At 37.8% G+C, this 27,104-nt stretch overlaps 1 protein-coding gene across 6 annotated transcripts in view; it reads left to right on the top strand.

Annotated features, from left to right (window-relative positions):
* Positions 1-27,104, top strand: part of mapkap1 (MAPK associated protein 1) — a 326,447-nt gene that overhangs the window by 97,582 nt on the left and 201,761 nt on the right. For all 6 annotated transcript variants that reach the window (XM_072565771.1, XM_072565772.1, XM_072565770.1 and 3 more), the window contains one exon: positions 20,060-20,232. In XM_072565771.1, the coding sequence (XP_072421872.1) occupies positions 20,060-20,232 (173 nt within the window). The remainder of the gene's footprint in view (positions 1-20,059; positions 20,233-27,104) is intronic.

The raw sequence follows: 27,104 nt of genomic DNA, 5'->3' as shown, positions 1-27,104 counted from the left end.
CATTTACATCCTTAAGGAGATCATGACAATGCACAGTATTCTAGATATGATTTCACTGGTGCAGTATACTACTGCCGCATAACTAACATACCTTTTTCCTCTCACAGTAAATAATGTTCTGTTAACTTTGCTAATTGCTTGCTATACCTGCGTACTAGCCTTTTATGATGCATGCACCCAGGTTTTTCACTTCAGAGCTCTGCAATCTTTCACTGTTCAGATAAGATATTTCTTTATTTTTCCTGCCAAAATGAACAATTTCACATTTTCCCTTGATATACTCTATTTGCCAGTTTCTGCCCAATTACTCAACCTTTCTATATCTTTCTGTACCCTCATTACATCCTGTTCACATCTTACTTAAGTACATACAGGTTGTTCTGTTATAGCGTGTGTTCCATCAACACAAATTGGTTATAATGTGATTGATGAATGGTGAACAATGGATTACGCGAACTTTCTACTGAATGGGTATAATGACTTTCTATAGCAATCTTCTACAGCGCTATTTTCTGTGGCGGTTTTCTATAACATGATTTTCTATCGTATGAGGTTGCAGAGGAACACAACTATCATGTTATAGCTGAACAACCTATATCAGTCTTTGTCCATTGATAAATTTGGCAACCGTACCTTCTGTCCTGTAAATTGTGGACAGTTGAGGTCTCAGCATCAATCCGAGTGGCATGTCACTTGTTATATCTTGCCAACTTGAATACAAGCATTTATGCTGATTTGCTGCTTCCTGTTAGTCAACCAGTCTTCTATCCATGCCAATATGCTATATTTACACCATGAATATTTACTTTCTTCAATAATCTTTTGATATGGCACTTTATCAAATACATTCTGGAAGGTGTAGTACATCCTTTAGTTCTCCTTATTAATTTCTCAAAGACTCCCAGCAGGTTGATCAAATACGATTTTCCTGTCACAAAACCATGTTGACTCTGCCTCATTGCTTTGAACTTTGCTAAGTGACCTGTAATGACTTCAACAATAGCTTCTACCATTTTCCTTGGGACAAATGATTAACTGTTATATAATTGCCTGCTTTCTGTTTCCCTTCCTTCTGAAGTAGGGAGTAACATTTGCTGGCTTCCAATCTAATGGGACTGTCTCCTACAAAATTAGAGATTTTGGAATATTGAAATTAATCTTATGAGCTACTTCTTTTAAAACCCTAAGATGAACTACTTCAGGACCTGGGCGCTTGTCATCTGTAGCTCCCGCAAATTAAATAGTGCCACTTCTCTGACTGTGATTTTCAGAAGTTCCTCCTTAGCTTTAATTTACTTATTTATGAGTGCTTTTGGGATGTTACTTAGTGTTACTATTAGGAATGTTTATTATAGTGAAGAATGATAAAAGAAATTTGTTCAGTTCATCTGCCATCTTCTTCTTTTCCATTGTTAATACTCAAGTCTCACTACTTCCAAACAACCAATGCTCACTTTGTCAACACATTTCTTTTTAAAGTGTTTATAGAAACCTTTAGTTTCTATTTTTATATTACTGGTTAGCTTTCTCTTGTACTCTGCTCATTGTTAATTGGGCAGAATATTTAAAACAGCAATCCGTCTTCTGAGCTTTCATCTGTCTTTGCATGTTGATATGTTTTTCTTTTGAGTTGGACGCTATCTTTAACGTTTCTAGTTAACTACAGATGGTGGGTCTGTTCTTTGGAATTTTTCTTCATGGTTGGAAAGTTCTATTCTGAAATATGACCTTAAATGTCTACCATTGTATATCTGTTAACCTAACTTAATATAATGTGCCAATTTGCTTTAGCCCGTTCTACTTCCATATCCTCATAATTGCCCTTATTTAAATTTTAAAAATGTACTTCCAGACCCACTCTTTTCTCTCTCAAACTAAATCTCAAATTCAAAGATGTTATGTTATGGTTGCTGCTATCTGGGGATACCTTCATAAGAGATCATTAATTTATCTTGTTGCATAATACCAGCTCTATCGTAGCCTGCTTTCGTGCTTCCATGGCATACTGTTAGAAGCAACTGTCCTCAGAACAGTTTATGAACTCCTTATCCCAGCCAGCTATCTCTGCACATCTTAGTTTTCCAGTAGTGTAGATTAAAATCCCCTGTGATTATCACTGAAACTTTGTGATAAATCCCCATTATTTCTTCCTTTATATCCCACTGTACTCTGTGATAACTGTTAAGGGATCTGTACACTACTCCCACAAGTGACTTTTGCTATTACCTCTGCCCAAGCCATTTCCACATTCTGGTTTCCTGAACTTGGGTTATACTTTTTTTTTGTATGTAAAGACTGTCATTAGCTAACCGATTCGGCCCTTCATCTTTGCCGAGCTTCCAGTCCTTCCAAAGTATTCTGACTTCAAGACTCAGTCTCAATCCTTGTTATCCTGCAGTTATGTCTCTGTAATGCATACCAGATTACACTGATTTATTTTTGCATAGTTAATGTTTTTCTGCTTTTCACTTCAAATCGTTTCTTTTGGATTAAGACTGTAATTCCTGAATTAAGACAATGCACTTTAATATGGTTTTGTGCTTTGAGCATGTATAAATTAGATACTAACAAACATTCCACAGCTTCAGTTGAAGAGCCGTAATTACAGAGTTCCCTGAAATTTTTCAGTTTCTGACAAATACCAAGGGCTGGATTTTCTCTGAATTGCCAAATTATCAATTTTGGGGAGTTATGGAGGGTTTCCCTTTTTGTGCTCTAGTAAGTTATTTTGTGCTGTATTCTGTACTGTTCACCTCATTTATGTATGTGCAGCACTTCGATGGCGCTGTGCACATGCTAGCTTATCCACCGGTAGTGAAAGTACTTACTGAAAAGCCCCTTGTTCCACTGTACATGACAGCTGGCTGTCACTAATTGCAAAGTGGTCTGGCAGCAGCATTACCACGAAATGTGTCCATGAGCTCCGAAGTGCTGTTTTACAAGTGAGTTGGAGATGATATGGTGACTCTGGTGTCTTATGCCAGCCTCCATAGACAAAGAATGTAGGCAGTCACTGCTCAAGCAGCATGCTCAGAGGTACTGGGGAATGATGATCAAGATGGGGGCTTGGAGAAGATATCTGTAAGCTCAAGATGCAAGATTCTGGGTCGCCCTGGGACAACAGCAACTTTTGTACATAAATAAAGTGAGATTACATAATAATGAGATGTTAATGCATGCAAATAGGTCCCTCATCTCTTAAGAGCAGAAATCTCATCCAGCTGTTAAATTCTTATGTGGAAAATTGGATATTTTCCTCGTTCATGAATTTCATTTTCCTCATCTCACCATATTATCCCAAGTGACTTGCCATTTCTCTCACTGTTCAGGAGCTGGAAAAATTCTGCTCATAATTTATTTCTGATACATTAATCTATTTGGCCTAACAGGTATTTGGTGCTTGTATGCTATAAAAGCTTTCTCCTGCTTTATCATCTCACCCTGTCAATGTATCCTATTTCTTTCTCCCTTGTGTTTATGTAGGTTTCCATTAAAGACATTTGCTTCAACCACTACATTTTGTGAAATCTACATTCTTAACTGCAGCAGTTTCTTCTGAATTCTTTACTGAAGACAATCTTGTTCTTACAATCAGTGCTAAACTATGGACTATAATAGAAACCTATCCAACCCTTTGATTGTTGTAAGAGCTCCATCAGGTCTCCTTTCTGCTTGCACTATCTTTAACAGAAAAGAGCTTTGCCGCCTTTTGTCTTTCCTGATAATTGTAACCTCTTGGTTTTTATTCTACCCTTGTGAATCTTATTTGTACTTTCTCCAATACCACTAATTGTTTTGGTAATATGAGGCCTCAAACTGATCCCAGCCTAATCAAGGTTCCTTGAATGTTTATGCTACTGCTTTTCTCTGTTTCCATGGCTCATCCCAATGCTTCCTTGATGGTTCCCTTCTGTATATTCCAACCTCCAGAATTTTTTTCCCATTGTAATTCTACATTAAGTTGAGGTTCCCAAATATATTATAATTTTTAGATGTTGCATTTGTGCCTCACCTCTTTATCCTCTTTGCCTGCACAATCCCTTGCAATTCCTGCATCATCTCAAGGCAGACATTTTCTAGCCAGCGAAGTGTCTCTTAACAGCCACAAAGTGGTGACCAAATGACTTCAAAATTTTCAATATTTGTGATCAAGACCATGTGGAACTGAAAAGTTGAAGTTAGTTGGGAAGTGGTATGTTGGAAATATGGGACAGTGATTTTTAAGGAGGTTCCATTGGACTTTCCATGAACTTTCACATAAGGTTATCTTCTCAGTTTGGAAAGAGCTGGGGACAGGCAGTTTGGTGGAGTCATTTTCAGGACTGCTGAAGCACTTTGATTGCCTTCTCCTTTTAAAGTCTATTGTTTAGATTTATAAATTTATATTTATGAGAATGAGGAGGAGAATTATACTAAAGCTGTACAGCGATAGTCATTCTTTTGCATTAATGTCATCATTGCATTCTAATTTCCTTATTCTTCACTTCAGGTTTTGATCAGAATTGAGTGCAAAGCTAATTTGAAAAAAGAACTGAGAAATTAGGCATTTCAGGAATAATGGTAACCTTTCTCTTAAGTATGATAAAGCATTTCATGTAGCATTGGCAGAATTATGTCTGCTTGAGGGGTATCACTCACCTTCACCTTTTCATTAGACATTTCATGGCCTTCTGAAACAGTGAGTTTCACAAATTTAGATCTTATCCACCAATTCAGTTTTCTTGATTAACAGCTACCGACAACAGTGTCAGTGCCGAAGAGCTACTGGGAGTGGAGAATTTGGGCTTGTGTTTGGGGTCAAAATCCCCGATTAGTGTACTGTCAATGATGTAATCTGCAACCCAGCTTTTTCCATTCAGCCTCCTGCGCGGAATTCTCTTTGCTAAATATTCCTTGCTTCTGAGATGCTCTGTTCTGCTAATTGGTTAAACATCCTCTGGATCGATCGTGTTTCTTGGTAGTACCAAATATCCAGTCCTTTTTTGCTTTGCACTACCAGAGTTTTCATATATAATCTCTACTGCTCTCTGTTCCATCAAAATAGCAACTTTGATTGATATGTTGTCTTCAGTGCAGCAAATCATCCCAATGCACTTAATAGGAGCACTGTTAAATACAATTTGACAAAATCTTTGCATCAGAAAAGCAAACCTGTGGACATGTTGTTAGCCTGAAGCAAAGACTCAGGTCAGACTACAAATATGGAGAGAAAGAAATGTAGCTGAGGAGTCATTAGAAGAATTGACCAAAATCTTGAAACATAAGAATAAGATCAAGTTTCCCTCTAAGTTTTCATGTTGCTGTGTGGACTGCCGAGGTCTGTCCATGTCAGCAGCTTCCAGAAACAGAAGCTAAACATTGGCATACTGAGTGGAGCCTCCCATTGGCTGTGCAGTTTAGAGGGAACTTTGAGTGGCAGAAGACTGTTTAGCTGCTCAAGCTCATTCCACTATTCAGTGAAATTATAGTTCATCCATGACCTAATTCTTTGCCATTTATCTTTTGGAAAATAAAAGTGCTATCAATCTCTGCTTTAAAATGAATCAATAGTCTGGGCTTGAATTGCAGTTTGTGGAAAGGAGTTTCAAACTGCTGTCCCCTATCAATAAAAATGTGTTGTCTAAAGTCTATCTTGAAGAGCCTGGTTCTATTTTTTTTATCTCCCAGCCCTAGACTTCCCAATAACAGAAATCACTTCTTTCAATCTTCTACTTTTTTTTTCCCCCAAGTATCTTGAAAATTTGCATTAAATCACCTTTAACTATCTAAATTTAAAGCAACCTAAACCTGGATTTGTGTAGTCTCTTTTCGTCATTGGAGTCCAAATATCATTCCTCTAGTAAATCTACACAGAGTTTTCTCCAAGGCATACGCAATATGATATATTGAGTGTTGTACTCAACTGCTCATGGTGCTCCAAATATTACCTGTCTAAGGGACTTGCACAGGTGAAGCAACGCTTCTACTCCTTCATTTTTATTTTCGATATTGAGCCACATTTTCTGTCCCCTTCTGTGACATTTTAAAGACCCAAATTTCTTTGGACTTGTACCTTTTTTTCATTTTAACAATTTCAGAAGTATTTTGTTCTAGCCTATTTTTAATGGCCAAAATGTATGATCCTGCACTGAAGTTTATTTCTCACAGGTTGTCCATTCATTTAATCTGTCAACATTGTGATCAAAGAGAGGCTTTAAAGAGCATGACAGAAGTGTCACACAGAAGTATAAAATGTTACACTGCCAGCAACTCTGTCTGCATTTCTGTCCCTGAAAGATTATTTGGCAAGATATTGTCCTAAATACTGATATTGTTGGATGTTACTCCTGCAGGTGTGTGGTGAATGCTGAATTAAGATTTGGTTTGAATTTTATTGAAATGACCTAAAGCAGATTGCTGTTCAACAGCAATTTCCTCAGTTACTGCTTTAATTTTGGGAGATGATGGCCGACTAATATTTTTGCTGGACTGTTGATCCAGAGACCTAGGTTTGAATCACGCCATAACAGATGGTTGAATTTGAATTCAAGAAAATCTGGAGTGAAGAGTTGAATGATGACCATGAAATGATTATTGTCGATGATTGGAAAAACCCATCTGGTTCACTAACATCCTTTAGGGAAGGAAACTGCCATCCTTACCTGGCATGGCCTACTTGTGACTCCAGAACCACGGCATTGTGGTTGACTCTTAACTGCAATTAGGGATGGGCAATAAGTGCTGGCCTGGTTATTCTGTGCGTGAATTTAAAAAGAAGTTACAGAAGTTGTGACTTGTTTCTCGCCAATTTTCTCCACTGCTCTAAATTGTATGACTTCTATTCCAAGCCACAGAGGCTTTGTAGTTGAAGCCAGTCATAACATCAGTCACTGTCCATGTATAAATTTGATTCGTAGTCAACAGCAATCTTAAGTAGGAGCCTTGCTGATTCCTCCTCCACATGTACCCAACTTGGGTGTGGGTAAGTATAATTGTCCTTTTTGCTGTTTAATTATTTAATTTTCAACATTCTTGGTCGTAAGGGCTTAACAGCCCACATCTAACTGAATCTTTGGAGGAATTTTAGACAAATGAAGTTACTCATTTACTGGGGATGTGTCAGATCAAACATTTTACTTTTCCATGACATATCATCCCATACCAGTAATGCTGGTGAAGCAAGGATTTATCCAATTATTTTAACTCTAGCTGGTAGTAGAAAATATAATATGGAACTGAAAGAAATATGAAGCTTATTTACAAGAGTGAATATAACACTTATCTTGACAAGATATCCAACATAAACCTTCAAATATTAAGAAGAGGCATGTTCTTGTATTTTGACAGTTAATTCTAATTGCTTGCCATGTCTTGAACAATTTCATTGTATAGATGTGGTTTGGAAAGAATAGAAATTTCAAAATAGTAACCAAATTTTGTCAAACAAAACTGATTCATTGTGTTGATTCTTGTCCTTTTGGATCTCTCATTGCCAAAATATAACAGATAATCTCTTTGTATATTATATCAACAAATATTTAATCTTGGTATTTGCAGAGGCATTTTGATAAAGCGGAGATATTTTTATTTGTTTCATATGATTTCTGAGTTGGATGCTTTATTTTCCTTCTGTACTTCTATTAGTGTTGGTACTTTTTTTTTCCCAAGAGGGGAGCTAAATGCTGGAGTTTTAAAAGTAGGAATTCAAAGAACAGGTAAATCCCAGAATTTCTGATTAGGTGTGCCAAGTTTGGTTTTCAAGTCTTGAAAAACTTTAGGAGCTACATGATGCTGAGAGGTGTAGGGAATTCTGCAGATTTGAGGTCCTGAATTTAAAGTTAAGAACAGTATGGATAAGAATGGTCCATACTTTAACCTTGATTTTGACATATTGGAAATTAAAGTAGGTGTGGGAGGCATGGAATATGTTATACTCTTATACTTTGGAATGAACAACAAGGAAATCTCTCTGAAGAGCACTAACTAAAATGGAATAGATAAAATGGCAACAAAAAGGAATGGCACCAAATAGTGACAAAGAGAATGTCTTTATGCAGGATTATGAGGGAGGTGACAGAAGAACCTGTTTGGCAGTGGGAAAAATAATATCTTTGAGAAACGTGGGCATTGAAGACCTGTAACACTTGTTATGGTGCTCTTCAGAGAATGGAGTTGCAGAGTGGAAAATGTTTTTTGGCAGGAAATCATGTTTATCAAAGTAGCTTTAGGAATAAAGAAGTTAAAATGACTTCAGGCTGTCAAAGTTGAAAAATGAAAGCTCCTGGGAGAGGAAAAAGCAAATTTTGCATTGTCTTGTTGAAAGAGATGGAGGTAATCAAGATGTATTGTTTTGCTGTGTAAACTCGAGGTTCCAAGCTCTGAAGCTGTTCAAACTACAAAGAAATTGAATTTAAAGTGGCATCGTCAGAAGGTTAGATTGGAGAGAAGGAAGTTATTGATGAGAAGTAGAAATAGAATGTAAAGAACAGTGTCTAACATCAACTTACTTTAGACATGCTGGATCAGTTCAGACCTATTGTAAAAATCATGATTAGACTTCCTATTCTTGCATCACTTCTGTTTTCTGAATTTTTAGGTCTTATACTAAATAAATAGCTGAAAGCTGGATCGAGAATTGATTCAGAACCTTGCTTAAAAAGAGGTTGATTAGCTCAGTTGACTGGATGGCTGAGCAGAGTGACGCCAACGGCACAAGTTTGTTTCCTGCATCAACTGAGTTTACCATGAAGGACTCTCCTTCTCAACCACTCCCTTTACATGAGGTGTGGTGACTCTTGGTTAAAGCCCCACTGGTTGTCTCTCTCTCCCTCTCTCTCTCTCTATAATGAGAGAGCACCCCTGTGGTCCTGTGGGACTGCAGTGACTTTACCTGTATTGGGTAAGACTTTTCTTATAATGCCAGTGTTGATGTTTCAAGACTTGGTCCAGAATATTCAAGCAATCAACAGAAGCTTTGCGTACTTGAGAAACTGTATATCCCTTGTTGATGGAAAGAGTGTTCAGGAGTGTTTATTGGAGGCATGGATAATTAGACCCATGTTTTTCAATAAAAATGTTATTGCTGTTTCTAACTAAACGATGATTGCATTCCTTCATGGAGACCTTTCTCCCATTTACCAGAAAAAAATCTGAACCAAATGCACAGATGTGGGATTAACTTTTGTCAGTTTCTGTAAATTTTCTTTTTCTAAAATAACTAAAATTTATTTTATGTCCTTCTTGGTAGTGTTTCTGATCATGTGCCCTATATTCCATGGTTGTGATTTGATGTCAAATTTTGTTTGATAATACCCCTGTGAAACACCTTGGGACACATTATTAGGTTAAAGGTAATGTACCATTGCGGGTTGTCTGGTTTTCTGCATATGTATATTAACTTTTCAGTACTAAATTATATTTAATTGAAAAATTCAGTAACTCTATACTGGCCAACAGTTCAGTGCTGAGGTAGTTCTGCCTACAAGTAATAATCAGTGCAATTTTTTATTCCCACAGCAATTCAATATCTTGATTTGTGCAAAACAGACTTCATAAAAATTTTAAAGTTGAGATGGAAGAATAGACTGATTGAATTAATAGAGTGTGAATATTTGTAGACAGTTTCTTTTAACATCTGTGTCACAACACTTAGTGGACATGAACCTCACTAATTCTAATATGTTCAACAAAATAATTTGAGTTATTTGTAAAGATCAATCTTGACATGTTTGCCAGTTAACCCTGTTGTTCTAATTCATACTGCAGCATTGATACTCATCTGCTACTTGACCCCCATCTTCCATTGTGTCTTTTGTATTTCAGTTAAGAGTCGAGAATGAACAGGTGTGAAGAAGTTGATTTAAAGTGCTGCAGAAAATGATGCTTATTAGCTGTCAGTCTTTTTGTGTCAAGTATTTTTTCAAGAAAACTTCTGTTCGTGAACTTTAAAATACAGGAGTTTTGTTTGTTGGTACTGTTATGTATTACCAGTATTTACCATACTAGTTGAGGCTTTTGCCATGTTTCAATATTTGAAAGCATGCTGATGCACTTTTTAAGAACTTCTGCATTCGGTGCTTGATGCGACATGTATATATGTGTGTATGATATATATATATATATATATATATATTATAATATATATAGTCTACGTTCATTGCCACTAATAGACTTCCATATGATAAAAGTCTTCATAACTTTTTATACTTTATTTTCCAGTATTAATTGTTAGTTCATTACCAATTTGCAAACTAGTAGAAATCATCTTTCACTTTGCACACTGTTAGGAACAGGACAGTTGTGGTCAGAAGGAGATACCTATTTTCTCATAAGTTTGAAAACTGCATGTTTTGCACCTTTATTTAGTGAAAAAGCCGGTTTTCTGAGATTTCTTTCATAGCTTTAATCCCGGATTCCAGTTGCCATTTTGATAAACCATTGTTTCCTTTCTGAGATTTGCGTTCTTAATATTCTCAGACACCAGAACTCCAAACAGTTTTACGTAACTGGGGCTTTGAATCAGTTTTACATAATTTTTTTTATGTTTCAATATCTATGGTGCAAATCCTAGTATTACATTTGCCTTTTCAGACCTTTGATTATCTCCACTTCTACTTTTTATTGGTAATTTCTGTACCGCAAAATTGCCCTCTGTTCACCCCATCCAGAAATGAACTATATTTGCCTGTTTGACTTGCTAATTGTCTTTTGCAGTTTTCTGTACTATTCCTTCACAATTTACCTTATTCCTTTTTGTCTAATTAACCTGTTCAAAAATGTTATTACACACTCCTGGAACATATGAAATTTGAACCACGTCTCTCGGCTCAGAGCGAGAGACATTACGACTGTGCCAAAGAGCCCCTATTTTGTTATTCCTTCATTTACCATTTACTTTAAAATTGCTGTTTGTGTTTTTGTCCAAATAATTTATATAAATTGAAAACGAAAGCACTTATGTTATATTGGAGGCATGTCTATTTCAAAGCTCCTCGTAACTTACATAGTGTTTATTTACCTCCAACATGTACTTAACTTTTCTAACATGCTTTCTATGTTGTATCTTATCAAATGTCTTCTGAAAATATATTCTTCACTGTATGATATTTACTTTAGTATACTGTGATGTTTTTAAAAAACAGTTTTCAAAGTGCTTTTTATTTTTGAAATTTGGAGTTTAGAGTCAGGAGTTTCCTTCCATGGGTATTAGACAGAAATTGAGACTTCAGAGAGATACTGTTATTGGCCCTGATAGACCGTGGATATCTTGAAAATTCAACAGTAGCTGGATTTGGCAATGAGAAAAGCAGTTTGGCCCTCTCCTCTGCCCACCAGAGTCCCTGATCTCAGCGCTTCCTGTAGAGTCTGTTTCTTCTCATTGCCATTGAACCTAAACTTTGAAAGCTGTGCCGTGAATTGCTTGTGTTGTCTTCAGTAGCCTTGCTCCACCTCCCAACCCTACCTCCTCCACCTACCAGCACTTGTGCTTGCTCTTCTGCCATATTTCTGTGATGCATGGAAAGTGGTGACCCCCACGTTGCCTGATCACTTCGTACCCACTCTCCCTGCAACCTGTGCTGAATTGACAGTGCTTGTGTAATGATGGCGTGGTCCGTCTGTACCATTTATTTGTGGGAGATACATTTCATTCCACATGACAGCAATAGCTAACCTTGCACTATGTATCTGCCTCCTTTCACTTGTTCTGACCCAGATAGAGCATGTTTTTTATTTCTTTATTCATTTATTGGATGAGGGTGTCACTAGGTAGGCAACATTTATTGTCCATATGTAATTGCCTAGAATGCAGTTAAGAGTCAACCACATTGCTGTGGGTCTGGAGTCACATGTAGGCCAGACCAGGTAAGGATGGCAGATTCCTTCCCTGTCAGACATTAGTGAACCAGATGGAATTTTCTGACAATCTGCAATGGATTCATGATCATTTGAGATTCTTAATTTCAGACGTTTCTTAATTGTATAGAATTTCCACCATCTGCCATGTTTTAAACCCACGTTCCCAGGATCTGGGTCTGAAGATTAAAAGTCTAGCAATAATACCACACAGCCATCTCCGCTTTTAAAACCCTCTTAAAATTAGAAGTTGTATCTTTGCTGACCTCTTTAATAGGTCAGACAGCATCCAAGGAGCAGGAGAATTGACATTTCGGGCATGAGCCCTTCTTCAGGAATTGAGCTCATGCCCGAAATGTCGATTCTCCTGTTCCTTGGATGCTGCCTGACCTGCGCTTTTCCAGCAACACATTTTCAGCTCTGATCTCCAGCATCTGCAGTCCTCACTTTCTACTCGACCTCTTTAATAATATCAGTTAAGATTGTTTATAGATTGGCTGGGCTCTTGGGGCCATCCTCCTCCCCTCCATGTGTTTGCCTTGCCCCCCCGGAAAGACCTGAAATCTCAGCCCCAGAAGACAACACACAAGTGATTAATTGGCTTGCAATTTTCTTTTATTCTTTCCCTCATTCATTAAGTAGAGGAGCAGTGTTTGCCATCCACTTGACTTATGCAGTTTCCATTTTAAGAGATGTTTTTATGAAAATAATGATTTGTGATTTTGTTCTATCTTCCCCACCCCCCTGCACTGCACCGCTTTGAAGACCGGTGTTCATGTCCCACTTTAGAATGCTTGGTGATATTAAACACACTAACTAAATATAAGGTGTGATGACCTGTCAGGACCAGATGTTTTCTATTTATAATCCAGTTGACTTTTAAATACAGCGTCTTGTGGAATATTTCTCTCCAGTTGTAGTTTTTCCACATCATTCTCAGCTGCTTTAATTTTCACTTCTAATTTTTGCAAAATGTTTAATTATTGACTCCAAAATTTTATCAGTCTCAAATTGATGTCCCTTCACCCATTCTTTGACAATCCCTTAGCAACTGTTATGATCCCTAAAGTGACTGATTTTTTTTTAAAAGACAGACCAGTTTCCCAAATGACCAGCAGCAATAAGTTGGATAAATTTCACTTTTAAGATCCCGAGTTTAGCAAGTAAATTAAAATCCATATCGTTCAAACATTAATTAACTGATAGCTAATACATCAAATTAATGACAAAAATAACTTTGCAGTTACTGACATAACCGAAACACACATTCATAAGGCTACCCTTCTGCCAGCTGTGTATTTTACAGTCACACTAAGCTTTTATTTTTTCTGTATCCACTTTTATTTAGTTCCTTTTAAATTGCTATCGTTGTAGTTCCAAAGATTGACAGAACTTCCTAAATTAGAATGTAATTGAAACAGGGTCAGAAGGGGCAATACCGGGAATTAAATATTCAGTGTTGAAAAGCTCCAGAGAGCTGTTCTAGAAGGCAAGTGTAGGGTAGCAGAAAGAGAAATCAACCGAGGCATAATTGGATAACAGCTGTCGGAGTTATTGCAAATGGGTTAAAGTGGATGTGTGTGAATGGTGCAAGACAGACAAGTGAGGTATACCATGATATCAGACCTCCTGGCATAAGGTATTAAGGAAAGTAAGAAATGTGGTGGAAATGTTTTAGGAATGCTTACAATGCTTCAGTGAGACTATGTCCCAGAGAGATCAAGAAAATAATTTGTCTGATTTCAGCCAAGAAACAATAGAGATACCATTAAACTTTTACATATTTTATAGAACACCAGCTAGTTCAAGGTAGCTCGGTAAAGTTCAAGCGAAACAAATTTACAAGCAAATTACAGAGGAGCTGAAACTTTAAGAGTGGTTTTTCTCTATCTGGAGAAGAAGAGATTATACATACAAGAGCAGGCAAGACAATTAATCGGTTAGAAGCAGTCTTTAGATCAAACTGACACTAGGGGTGTTAGCAGTTTGGTTCAGCCTGATACACTTGCTACAAAGACTGGTGAGGTGACAATGTTTTTAGTCCTTCCAATATTTAGTTGGAATAAATTGTGTGTTTATCCTATCCTGGATATAAGCAAGCAACTTCACAAGGGGAAGGATCAAAAGAGGTGGTGGTGAGATCAGGCCGGGTAATGTAACTCTATATATGGAAACTGATACTGTGTTTCGGATCATGTAGTCAACAGGCAGAGTGTAGATAAGAAATAGGATGAAGGATCATTGTGTGATGCAAATTAATGTGGAGCTGGAGGAGAAACCTTTGCAGGTGATTGCGTGGGCACAACTGGATGACAGCTAAATATTGAAATTAGTGGAGAGGTTGATAAAATTGTAAGTAACCTTTATCTCCATAAATGAGTTACTGGTCTACTTATTGTGAACTGTCCCACTGTTTCACGAACAGTCCTTCAGTTTCATCCATAAGATTAGCTATATTTCCCAATGATTAACTATACTGCTTTTATTTGATACATTAAATAATAATAGAATAAGCCAATACAGCACTCAACACTTTTTAAAAAAAAAATTATAGATCAGCAAACAATTGTAGTTTTGATTTATTTTAAAAATCAGGAAGTAGTGGTTAATTGATATCTAGAATGGTTGAAGCTCTTGGTTTAAGCTCCTGGAAAGAAATAGTTTGGAATGTTTTATTTGAAGTATGTAATAGATCTTTCAAAGCATAAATGCTTACACCAAGCAAGAATATTTCCTACTTATAAACAAGTAAATTAGAGTTTTAAAATAAATTGAGATTCCTGTCCATTCAGGGAAATTTATTTAATGAAACTACTGCAATTTTAAAATCAACTACATCGTAAATGTAAATTTTGGTGCCTTTTTAAATGGTCATTTCGAATGGCTCTCAGCTATTGAATGTTATGAAATACTTTATGTTCTTCTTAGTAATTTACAAGAGTATTAATGACTGTACTGCAACCTTTATCTAGTGATCCATCATATGATAGTAGATTGAAGAATATGTTTCTCCGATGGTATTTGATTAAATCTTTACATCGATATTTAAGTCTTTGAGGGACACCCCATACTCTAAGGATTAATAGAGTTTAGAATGTGTAATTCATTCTTACAGTGATAAAAATCCTATTTTAACATTTAAAGCTTATTGATTTTGCTGGAAAATGATTTAAAGAGATAGAAGTCTTAAAAATTACATCTGAATGCCACTGGAATTACTTGGTGATGATATTGTGTTATCAGTATGGAATAGGGCATTAATGGAATGGATCATGTAACTGTGAATTATTTATGTGGTCCAGATCTTCTCAATGCAGGGGTTTTATCTACCTAGTGTGGTGATTGCTCATTTTTTGAATGACTAACTTACTATATACTACTGTTCCTTTCACCTTTATTAGCTTGGTTTAATAGAGGTTGCTGTGTTCAGGAAAAAGGCTGTTTTTTGCATTTGGTAAATGATGGTAACTTGAAATTAATCCTTTTGTAATAATTTGTTTGTAATGTTATTCAGATCATGTTATTTTGCAATTACTTTGCTCAGTCCATGTGAAAGTGTGTATTTTATCAGCTCAAGAAGTATAACATTTGAATAAAAATATGGGGCAGATTTTAGCAAATTGTTGACAGGTAAAAGGAGCAAGGTTATTTTTGTATAAATTAATATTGATGATATGACCAGTGTTTCACATTTTTAAAATGTTATTTTGAAAATGTTTAAATTTATTGAAACAAAAACAGAAATTGCTGGTAAAACTCAGCAGGTCTGGCAGTATTTACAGAGTGAAATCAGAGGTAATGTTTCAGGCTCAGTCGCCCTTCATCAGAACTAAATTTCTTGAAATTGATGTAATTTTGGTGCGATTATTCTGTGGACCTGTGGAAAGTAGATCAGAGTTCAAACCAGACTAATCGACTTGGTAATTATCTCTGTATTGACATAAAGGGCTCACAGTTGAACGGTCTCATCAGGTGCAATTTTCAAATGCAACACTCACAATAATCTTCAGAGGAAAAGACATATCTGACTCAAAATATTAACTCTGTTTCTCCCTCCACTGATGCTGCCAGGCAGGCATTTCTCCAGCATTCTTCTGTTTTATTTCAGATTTCTCACCCATGGTATTTTGCTTTTATTAGGTACTCACCTGGTATGTATTGACTTCCAAAAATAGATCTATCAGTAACTTTCAACATAACTGGAATTAGCTCATTGAATTGGTTCGAGTAGGAATTATGGAATGTGATCCATCCGTCATACAGAAAGATCTAGGTGTAGTAAATTTACCTCGTGGAACTGTACTGAAGTATTAAGGTTTTAAGAATAATTGTGGTGTGGATTTTTGTGTTTTTAAGAAAGTGTAGATTGCTCCAGGGTTAATTTTAAAATATTAATAATCTTATGAGATGTTAAATGCTGTCTGAGGCAATAGTGGCATGTGTTCACTAATATGTAGATATTTTGGTGGAGTAAAGACATCCTTTCATTTAAAACTTCGAATTTTATTGAACATATTACGATAATATTAGAGATGCCAAGTAATTGTGACTTTTTTTCCAAAACGCATGTACTTGAAAAAGTTGAAAACAATTCTATAGGAATTTTTTTACTTAAATAGCAGCAGCATTCAGAACAGATTCAGATAAATATCTGAAGGGCAAATATTAATAGGGCAGTAGGGACAGAACAGAGGAGTGGAATTAATTTGTTGGTACTCCTAAAGAACAAGCATAGACACAATGGGTCCATTACCTCCATTGGTATATGATTATATATGAGCCTTTGTGATTACTTTTGTAAACTGATACTGCCACCATAATTTTTGAGTGCCAGCATTGAAACCTTATGTATAATGGTGGGGTGAGATGAATTGGTTTATGGGACACAAAAGCAGTCTACTGCAAAATATATCCTTTCCTGCTGAATTGCAGTTTTGTGTACTGTGAGCTTGACCCTCTAACACTGAGAGGTCTGATTGGTTTGAATTGCTAAATCGGTTAGGAGCAGACTGTTCACATGTAGATCTCTGTAATTTGAGGTTAGAATGCCCTTTTTAATACTTCTTTGCAATGTGACTTCTGAACCTAGATTTTCCGATCAACATTATTTTATTGCTGGCAGACTTCCATTTACATGCTTTGTAGAGCAGAGCATTTATTTTAAATGGGTTCCTGCCAGTATTAAAATAACACTGATTGGAAAATCTACACTCTGAAGTCAATTAAAATGTATTTTCAGTTAGTGAGAAAGGTTCTCTTTGCCATTGATTGACTTTCCTTCTCTCTCTTTATATATGTTTTATTGCAGTATCTCCCTAGTTGATGACGAAATTAAATAGATAAGTGCACTCAAATGTGATCCTGAGGTAGTGCAGTTTGGTTATTCACGTAAAAAGCATTGGCTGCTTCTATTTTTGGTTCTAGTGGCATGTTAGTAATGGTGCTGCTGCCAGTGCTCAGTGAAGAACCAATGGACAAATCTGTTTTATTTTAAACAAAAATGGGCATTTGTAGAGAAACACAGCAGATCTAGCAGCATCTGAGGAGAGAAAGCATTGTGAACATTTCTTTAGAATGACCCTTCAGAATGGATTTTTTTTCTTTGTCTGCACAACTCTGTTTATATAGGTCAAGAAAATTATTTTTAAAATTCATTGATTTATTGACATGAAGAAATAGTTGGAAGTGCTGGATAATGCAAAGGCTACAGACCATGACTGTATTCCGATAATAATACTGAAGACTTGTGCTTTAGAACTTGAAATGCCCCTAAGCAAGTTGTTCCAGTGCAGTCACTTGTCTGACATCTACCCAGTGTGGAAATATGTCCAGGTGTGTCCTGAACACAAAAAGCAGGATTAATTCAACCTGGCAATTACCATCCCATCAATTTACTCTTACTGGTCAGTAAAATGACAGAAAGCGTCATCAACATAGTTCTCAAGCAGTACTTGCTAAGCAATAACCTGCTCACTGACACTCTGTTTGGGTTCTGCCAAGGCCATTCTGTTCCTGACCTCATTGCAGAACAACCTCAATTATCCAAACAAGATGGGCGAAGAGTATTTGTTTGGATAACTGTTTGGATAACAGATAAAGTTTTTACGGGACATTGAGATCTTGTTCAGATAATCCGAAATTCGAATAATTGACTTTTGGATAACTGAGGGTGTTCTTACATGCTTAGTTCAAACATGGGCAAAAGAGCTGAATTCTGGAGGTAGGTTGAGAGTGACTGCCCTTGACATGAAAGCCTCATTTGATCAAGTGTGGCATCAAGGAGCTTTAGCAAAACTGAAATCTGTGGGAGTCGAGGGAAACCCTAAGCTGGTTGGAATTATATCTGGCACAAAGGAAGATGGTTGTAATCCTTGAAGGTCACTCATCTCCATTCCAAGACATTGCAGAAGATCCTCAGGATAGATATTTTTATAACTCGTCCAAATAAGTTATTGCACACATCTGGAGCAGGTGAAATTTGAGCTCAGGTCTTCTAGCCCAGAAGTGGGGACACTACCACTGTACCCCAGGAGCCCTGATTCCTCAGGGTAATATCATAGGACCAATAAGCTTCAGCTGCTTCATCAATGACCTTCTATCTATCCTTAGGTCCATGTTCAAATGCAACAAAACCTGGACAATATCCAAGCTTGAACTGGCAAGTGGCAGGCAACATTGGCGCAACAAAAGTCTCAGCAGTGACGGTCTCCATCAAGTCATTGCACCTTGAGATTCAGTGGCATTATTTTCACTGGATCCCCTATTATCATCATTCTGGGGTTACCATTGACTGAAACAACATTTCAAGAGGCTTGACACTATCCAGAACAACGCAGCTTGTTTAGTACGCACTACATCCACAGTCGCAGCAGTGTGTGCCAGCTGTAAAATGCACTGCAACAATTCACTGGTTTCTTGCACCTCGTCTTCCAAACCCACATCTACTTCCACCTGGAAGAAGGCGGCTACAGATACATGGGATCACCACCACCTTCACGCTTACCTCCAGGCCACAGCATCATCCTGATTTGGAAGCACATTGCTGTTTCTTCGGTGTCATCGGATCAAACTCCAGTCACTCCCTCTCTAACAGCATTTTATATCTCTCTGAATCAAATGAATTACAGCAGTTTAAGCAAGCAGCTCACTACCAACTTGGATAACTAAAGATGGGCATTGAATGCTGGTCCAGCAAGCGACGCTCATATCTGATTATTGCTTCAAAAAAAATTACAGTGCAGGAATAGGACCATTGTTACAACTCAGGGTAAACCCCTCTACTAATTTAACCTCGACACACAGAAGCGCACCTTGCACCATAGTCTATTAAAATTCGAGAGGCAAAGAACTATTCCAAAGATCACTATTTGAAGTAAAAATTAACAGCTTTCTTCTTTAAGTCCAACAGAGAATATTAAAACCAACAACTATTCACAATTCCTTTCTCTTCAACTGATCTTTTACCCGCACCCCCCCCCCCCCCAAATCGACAGTACTAGTCGAATAAAAAAAAGTCTAGAATAGGGTCTACAAAGAAGAAAAAAATCACGTTTCACAATGCAGTCAGCTTTGTCTATTCTCCTTTGTAGATTTTCCCCAGCTCAGTTTTGATGTTCTACTGCACAAACTTCTTATCGACTGGTACCTTTCAGAGAGCTCGTAAGTTCGTAGGCGCGATGTGTGGATGTCCTTGGCAGTTCTCCCTCTAATTGTTCAAAATGTCCGGTTTTATGCCACAAAACATTGGATCGTTGCTTTGCTTTGGTTTTTATATTTTTCAAAATACTAAATTCACATTTAATTGGATTTTGGTATCTTGGGGCATAAGTTAAATTGATTGGTGGAATTTGATTTTTTTTTTGTTTTAGTATCATGGCAACTCAGCTGCAGCTATTTGTTTTGACCAAGTGTTACATTTTTACTTTGTTCAGGACTCTCTGTGCTTTGTCATTCCTTGCTAGTTTTTCAGCTCTCTTAAAGGTACAGTACACCTCTGCACCTTCATAACACCATTGTGATAAATTTGAAGTTACATACCATTTTGGGATGCTAAGGGAACAAATACCACCATAATCATTGCATTCAGTTATTCTGTTACTGAAATCCAAAGTATGATATTGTGTAGTATTCTGCAAATGTACATGAATTTACAAATTATAATCAATAACCAGAAATTGTTTTTGTAGTTTCAGATTGCTTAATGTTTTTTTTTGTTTCTGTTCCACAGGGCCACATAGGTACCACAGCAACCAAAAATATTGATGTCTACCTCCCCATGCAAACAAGTCAAGACAAGATGCAGCCAATGACTGTGATAACAATGGCAAATGCCAGAGTTCAAGATCTGATTGGCTTGCTCTGTTGGCAGTATACAAGTGAAGGAAGAGAACCCAAGTTGAAGTAATTGGAATACCTTTACTCTTTTTGTCATGAAATAAGTCTTTCATTTCTCTTCTTTGCCCTTTACCTCTTTCTGATATAAATGAGCCTTTTTAATGACAGACTTGGCAGTATTACAAATTGGGCAATGTGAAATCACTTTAGTATTTAAATATATTTTGTGCAACTAATTTCAGAAGTGCCATCTTTTATACATCAGTTTATTTTGTCTATGGATAGTTTCAGCCTGCGATCTACAATGTAATCCAGTTTTGCTTGGCAATGTTATTATTCGTTTGTGAAATAGGGATGTGCGTGGTTAGGCAAGCATTTGTTGCTCATGTGATGGGGGACAGGAACCAAATGAGGTGGTTAGTGGACAGTAAGGAAGTGGTAATGCAAGCTTGTAAGGAACTAGGCAATGAAGTCAGCGTGACTTAGGGGAAGAGTAGGCAGAGAGCAGATGATGTATGCAAAGGGAAAAGTGGTCTGAGGTGCACTTGTTTTAATGCGAGATGTATAGTAGGTAGGGCAGATAAACTTAGGGCTTGGATTAGTACCTTGGGAGTATGATGTTAATTACTCAGACTTGGTTGAGAGAAGGGCATGATTGGCAATTAAATATCCCAGGATGTAGATGCTTCATGTGGGATAGAGAGGGAGGTAAAAGAGGTGGAGGAGTTGCATTACTGGTCAGAGGACGATATCACAGCTGGACTGAAGAAGAGCACAATGGAGGACCTGAGCAGTGAGGGGTGAGGTAACAATGTTGGAGCTGTACTGTAAACTTCCCAACAGTGAACATGAGTTAGAGGTACAAATATGTAAGCAGATTATGGAAAGATGTAGGAGCAACAGGGTGGTGGTGATAGGAGATCTTCATTTTCCCAACATTGACTGGGATTCACTTAATGTTAGAGATCTAGATGGAGCAGAATTTATAAGGAGCATCCAGGAGGGTTTTATAGAGCAGTGTGTAAATAGTCCAACTCGGGATGGGGCCAGACCGGACCTGGTGTTGGGGAATGAGCCCAGCCAGGTGGTTTCAGTAGGGGATTACTTTTGGAATAGTGATCACAATTCTGTAAGTTTTAGAATACTAATGGACAAAGATCAAAGTGGTCCTAAAGGAAGAATGCTAAATTGGGGGGAAGGCCAACTATTGCAAAATTTGGCAGGAGCTGGGGAATGTGGATTGGGAGCAGCTGTTTGAAGGGAAATCCACATTTGATATGTGGGAGTCCTTAAAGAGAGGTTGATTAGAGTGCAGGATAGATCCCTGTGAAAGTGAGGGATAGAAATGGCAAGATTAGGGAACCATGGACGACTGGTGTAATTGTGAGACTAGCTAAGAGGAAAAAGCAAGCATACGTAAGGTCTAAGTGACTGAAAAAAGGCGGAGCTTTGGAAGAATATTGGGAAAGTTGGACCAATCTGAAATGAGGAATTAAGAGGGCTAAAGGACCATGAAATATCTTTAGTAAACAGGGTTAAGGAAAATCCCAAAACCTTTTATTCGTATGTAAGAAACAAGTGGGTAACAAAAAAAAGGGTTGGCACACTCTAGGACAAAGGAGGAAAGTTATGCAAGGAGTCAGAAAATGGGTGTGATTCTTAATGAGTACTTTGCATCAGTATTCACTGAGGAGAGGGACATGATAAAAGGTTAGGGGTAGATGTTTGATTACTCTAGGTCAAGTTGGCATAAGGAGGGAGGAAGTGTTGGGTATTCTGAAAGCCATTAAGATGGGCAAGTCCCCAGGTCCAGATGCATTCTATTCCAGGTTAATGAGGGAAGCGAGAGAAGAAATCGCTGGGCCTTAACAAATGTCTTTGCAGCATCCTTGAACACAGGTGAGGTCCCGGAGGACTGGAGAATTGCTAATGTTGCCAACTTGTTTAAGAAGGGTAGCAGGGATGATCAGGTAATTATAGGCCGGTGAGTGTGCAGTCACTGGTAGGGAAGCTTCTGGAGATGATACTGAGGTATAGGATCTATTTACATTTGGAAGAAAATTGACTTATCTGTGATAGCAGCATGGTTTTGTGCAGGGAAGGTCATGTCTGACTTCATAGACTTTTTTGATGGGTAATTGGTGAGGGGAAGGGCTGTCGATATCATATACATGGAGTTCAATAAGGTGTTTGATAAAGTGACCCATGGTAGGCTTATGTAGAAAGTGAAGTAACATGTGATTTAGGGTGTACTAGCTAGATGGATAGAGAACTGCCTGAGCAGCAGGAGATAGAGTAATAGTGAAAGGGAGTGTCTCAAAATGGAGAACTGTGACCAGTGGTGGTCCACAGGGATCCGTGTTGGGACCACTTTTATTTGTGATATACACAAATGATCTGGAGGAAGGTATAGGTGGTCTGATTAGCAAGTTTGCAGATTGGTGGAGAAGCAGATAGTGAAGGGGACTGTCAGAGAATGCAACAGAATATAGATATGTTGCAGAGTTGGGCAGAGAAATGGCAGATGAAGTTCAATCCAGGCAAATGTGAGCTGATGCATGATGCAATTCAAGACACAATTCTGTGGTAAGTGGAAAAGCACTGGGGAAAATTGATGTGCAGAGAGATCTGGATGTTCAGGTCCATTGTTCCCTGAAGGTGGCAACGCAGGTTGATAGAGTGGTCAAGAAGGCATGCGGCATGCTTTCCTTTATCAGATGGAGTATTGAGTATAAGAGTTGGTAGGTCATATTACAGTTGTACAGGACTTTGGTTCGGCCACATTTGGAATACTGCATACAGTTCTTGTTGCCACATTACCAAAACGATGTGGATGCTTTGGAGAGGGTACAGAGGAGGTTCACCAAGATGTCGCCCGTTTTGGAGGGCGCTAACTATAAAGTGAAGTTGAGTAAATTAGGATTATTTTTATTAGAAAGACACAAGTTGAAATGGGACCTGATTTGAGGTCTACAAAATCATGAGAGGTATACACAGGGTGGATTGCAAGAAGCTTTTTCCTCAGAGTGGGGGACTCAATTACTAGGAGTCATGGGTTCAAGGTGAGAGAGGAATAGTTTAAGGGAGATATATGTGTGGAAAATTCTTTAGCCAGAGGCTGGTGAGTGCCTGGAATGCCTTGCCAGCAGAAGTGGAAGGGGCGGGCATGATAGTGTCAGTTAAGATGCATATAGACTGATACATGACAGAGTAGGGAGTAGAGGAACACATCCTTAGAAAATAGGCGACAGGTTTTGATAGAGAATTTGGATCGGTGCAGGCTTGGAAGGCTAATGGGCCTGTTCCTGTGCCGTAATTTTCTTCTTTATTTTTAATTGAGTTTGAAACGTCGTACTGAGACACATTCAACTGCTGTAGTTCATGTGGCATTGGGCACTTGCAAATAACGTTAGGTAAAGAATTTACACAATTTTGATCCAGTGATGATGGGAGAATGGCAATTTATTTCCACATCAGGACGGTGCATGACTTTGAGGGAACTTAGCTTTCATGGTACTCCAATATGTTCCTGTCTTTTTTTTTCTAGCTGGCCGCTGATTTTGAAGTACTGTCAAAGCAGCCTTAAAGAGTTGCATCTTCTAGAGCTGATGGCAGACAGCAGTCATGGTACACTGGGAATGGAGGAAGTGAATAGTTGAGGGGTTGGGTGATGGTAGCCAAGCAGGCTGATTTGTGCTGAATAGTGTCGAACTTTGTGTGTTTATAGGAGCTGCATTTATCTAGGCAAATGCTGAATATTTTGTCATATTCCTGACTCATGCCTTCTGATGGTGGCAAGTCTTGGAGGCGTCAGGAAGTTAGTTACTTACCACGATATCTGGTCTTTTGACATGCTGTTATTGCTGCATTATTTATATGGCTCATCTAGTTACATTCCTGGTCAGTAGAGCACTCGACAATAATAATACAATTTAACATTATAGAGAGCCAGTAAATTGTGTCTTGTTGGAGTTGATCATTAACTGGCACTTTAGAGCCAAAAAAAATTGTGCCGTGCACTTAGCCGGGTCTGTTGTATCTGAGCGTGGACTACCTTTGATGTTCAGTGGCATTGCTGTTACTGAATGCTTCATCTTCAACACATCTTGGGAGGGAAAACACTGACCAACAATTAAACTCGCCAAGTCATGCAAACACTGACGCCAAGAGCAAGTCAGAGGGTGTGATCTGTTGTACTGAGTAACTCACTAAAGTTCCCAAAGCCCTGTCCTTTAACTGCAGGATGCAGTAAGGAGTATGGTCGAATGGAATGAGTCCACCTTCAACACTTGAGAAGCTTGACACTGTTAAGTAGCCTATTTGACTGACACCTCACCCACCATCTTAATGGCTTGCTAAGCATTTCAAATGACAGTCAAGGGTCAACCATTGTTGTGGCCAGACTGTGTAAGGTTTGGTGGTTAGCTAAGTAAAGGCTGGGATAAAGACACCGAAGGAAAAGGACCTTGCCTCATAGAATCTAGATGGAGGGTGAGATTAATTGGTAATAACAAACAACATGGGAAAGAAAAGACTGGTGGGAACAATGGCAATTGTTTAAGAAACTAAGTTGTAATTTCCAACAAATAAAATTCCCTTAGGAAATTAAAACCCCATGGGTTAAGTGATCCAACAATGTTTAATATTGTATTAAATTAAAAGAAGAGGCTTTAACCTTGCAAAAATGAATAATAAGCCTTAAGGATTGTATGGGTTCAGATTGAATAAAAGGTGAAATAGAGAACACAATAAGACATAAAAACAGCTTGTAAAAGTTTCATTTGGTATGTAAAAAGGAAGAGATTAGTGGAAATTGATATTGGTTTCTTGTATGCAGATATATGAGAAATTGTAATTGAATTAAGTACTGGGCAATCTGCTAAGATGATTCTATGTTTTGCAGTATGCTTTTGACCATGCTTAACTTTGGCTTGCAGTCTTCAAGAAAGTAATTAACTGGTTATGTTATGAGGTATTGCAGAGGAAGTTTAAGTAGTCATAGCTTTCCATTTGCTTTTAGGTAATAACATTTTGAATGTGGAATCTTTTAATTGTCAACCAAACCTTACAGTATTGCTAATTTAATAAAGTTGGTGATGTGGAAAACATTGCAAGTTAAAAATCTTCTCAAAGCTATTTAAATTTCAAACTGAACATCCAAACTACATGGACAGAGGTGAGAGTATCTAGCACAAAATCTGATCAACTTGTAAAGCTGTAAAATGTTTGCTTACACTTGTTGTCACCATTGGTCATAACATAATTGATTGATGTGAGGACAGTCAAGCAATTGATAGGATTAGTACCATTAAGCAGACTCTTTGAACAGCAAACACCAGAACTTGGATTTGGTTTCTATTTCAGTTGGAGACAATTTCAAAAAATACAGACAATTGAAACCATTTTCTCACTATGTCTGACTAAATTATATCTGTTTTGTCACAAATTGACTGTGGGCATGCTATAGTTCATAAAAAGTTAATGACTAATGACCGATTTCTTTGCTGATCCTCATCACGTTCTCCTGAAATAGTAGCTACTGCAGCAAAAGTCTGCAACGAATTGCTGACTTTATTTTCTGGGAAGAAACAGCCAATGGTACGACTCAAGATTTTCCACTGTCATTATCCTAAAACAAAATACCCGCGGTGTTGTTATAATTTTAGAGAAGGAAATGGGCAGTCCTTTTCCAACACCTCCAGTTGGGTGGAGCTGTCCAGCCTCACTCCATTCTTATCTATCCAGTCATAGCCAGAGAGTCAACTGGATCGGCTTCTCTTTCTGCTCCACCTAAATAGTCCTGATGTCTTGCAAGGATTTATCGTGCTCCTATTTCCATCCACAGGCAGCCTCTTAGTACCATCATCAAAAAGCACAAGGTCAGATTCCACAGGCACACTACAACACAATTCTACCTTGCCATCACTTCTTTCAACATGTCCACTGTTTCTGGTTCGTTGCACCAGATTGTCTGAGATCCACTTCTGTGAGCAGAATTTTCCTCCCAACTAAATTTTGACAAGCTTCCTTTCTCAAGCTCCTTTCATTAATTTGGCCACTGTCTGAAACTGAAGCAGCTAGGTATTTCAAAGCTAGGTATTTTAATTAATCGTGAGGTGAGCTGCTTTTCCATCTCCTAGACAGCCTTTCTCAACTGACTCTTCCCATGTATCAGCTCAGAGGTTGAAATTCATATTTGTCTTTCTTTCCTGTAGTCTTGACAATTCTTATGTTTTTCAGGCTGACCTCCCACATAAACTAAGCTTAAAAAACTTCTGTATATCTTTAAATTCATTCAAAACCCTGTTCACCCAACACTCCTGTGTTCACTGATTTAGTGTTTCAAATAACACTTGACACCACATGAAGACAGTTGAAAATCCAATGAAGGCAAAGGTCTTATTCTATTGGTATTTGTATGGAGAACTAACACAAGAGACTGTTCAATGGACGAAGGTTTCTTTAATAAAAAACAGAAATTGTGGGAGAAACTCAACAGGTCTGGCAGCATTTGTGGAGAGAAAGCAGAGTTGTGTTTTAGGTCCAATGCCTCTTCAGAATAAAGACTGTTTCTTTACGTGCTAATGCACTTTACAGTTATGCTTTTTTCTCAAGCATTTGATTTGTTACATGATCATTAACAGTTACTTACAATTTTGCTTCCTTAGAAGGCTGGAACAGTCACTAGTTGAGATACACACTTTCTTCCATTGTAAGGCTAATGAAGCTCCTGCTGTGTGTACTTCCAGTGACTGTGTCCCTTGAAAAGACAAATGGTTTCTTTCGTAGTGTTAAATTGCATCAATTCTGTGGTTGTGTCTTTGTGTAGCTAAATGGCTTATGTCTCCCCTCGGTCTGACGACGTCTGAATTAAGCTTAAAATGAAAATGTTTTGTTTTAACTTTTAAAATGCCTCAGTGAAATGTCACTCCTACATC

Source organism: Chiloscyllium punctatum, chromosome 49 (genome assembly GCF_047496795.1).
Source record: "Chiloscyllium punctatum isolate Juve2018m chromosome 49, sChiPun1.3, whole genome shotgun sequence".
Taxonomy (NCBI): Eukaryota; Metazoa; Chordata; class Chondrichthyes; order Orectolobiformes; family Hemiscylliidae; genus Chiloscyllium; species Chiloscyllium punctatum.
The sequence above is the reverse complement of the archived record's forward strand: the minus strand, read 5'-3'. Positions and strand labels throughout refer to the sequence as shown.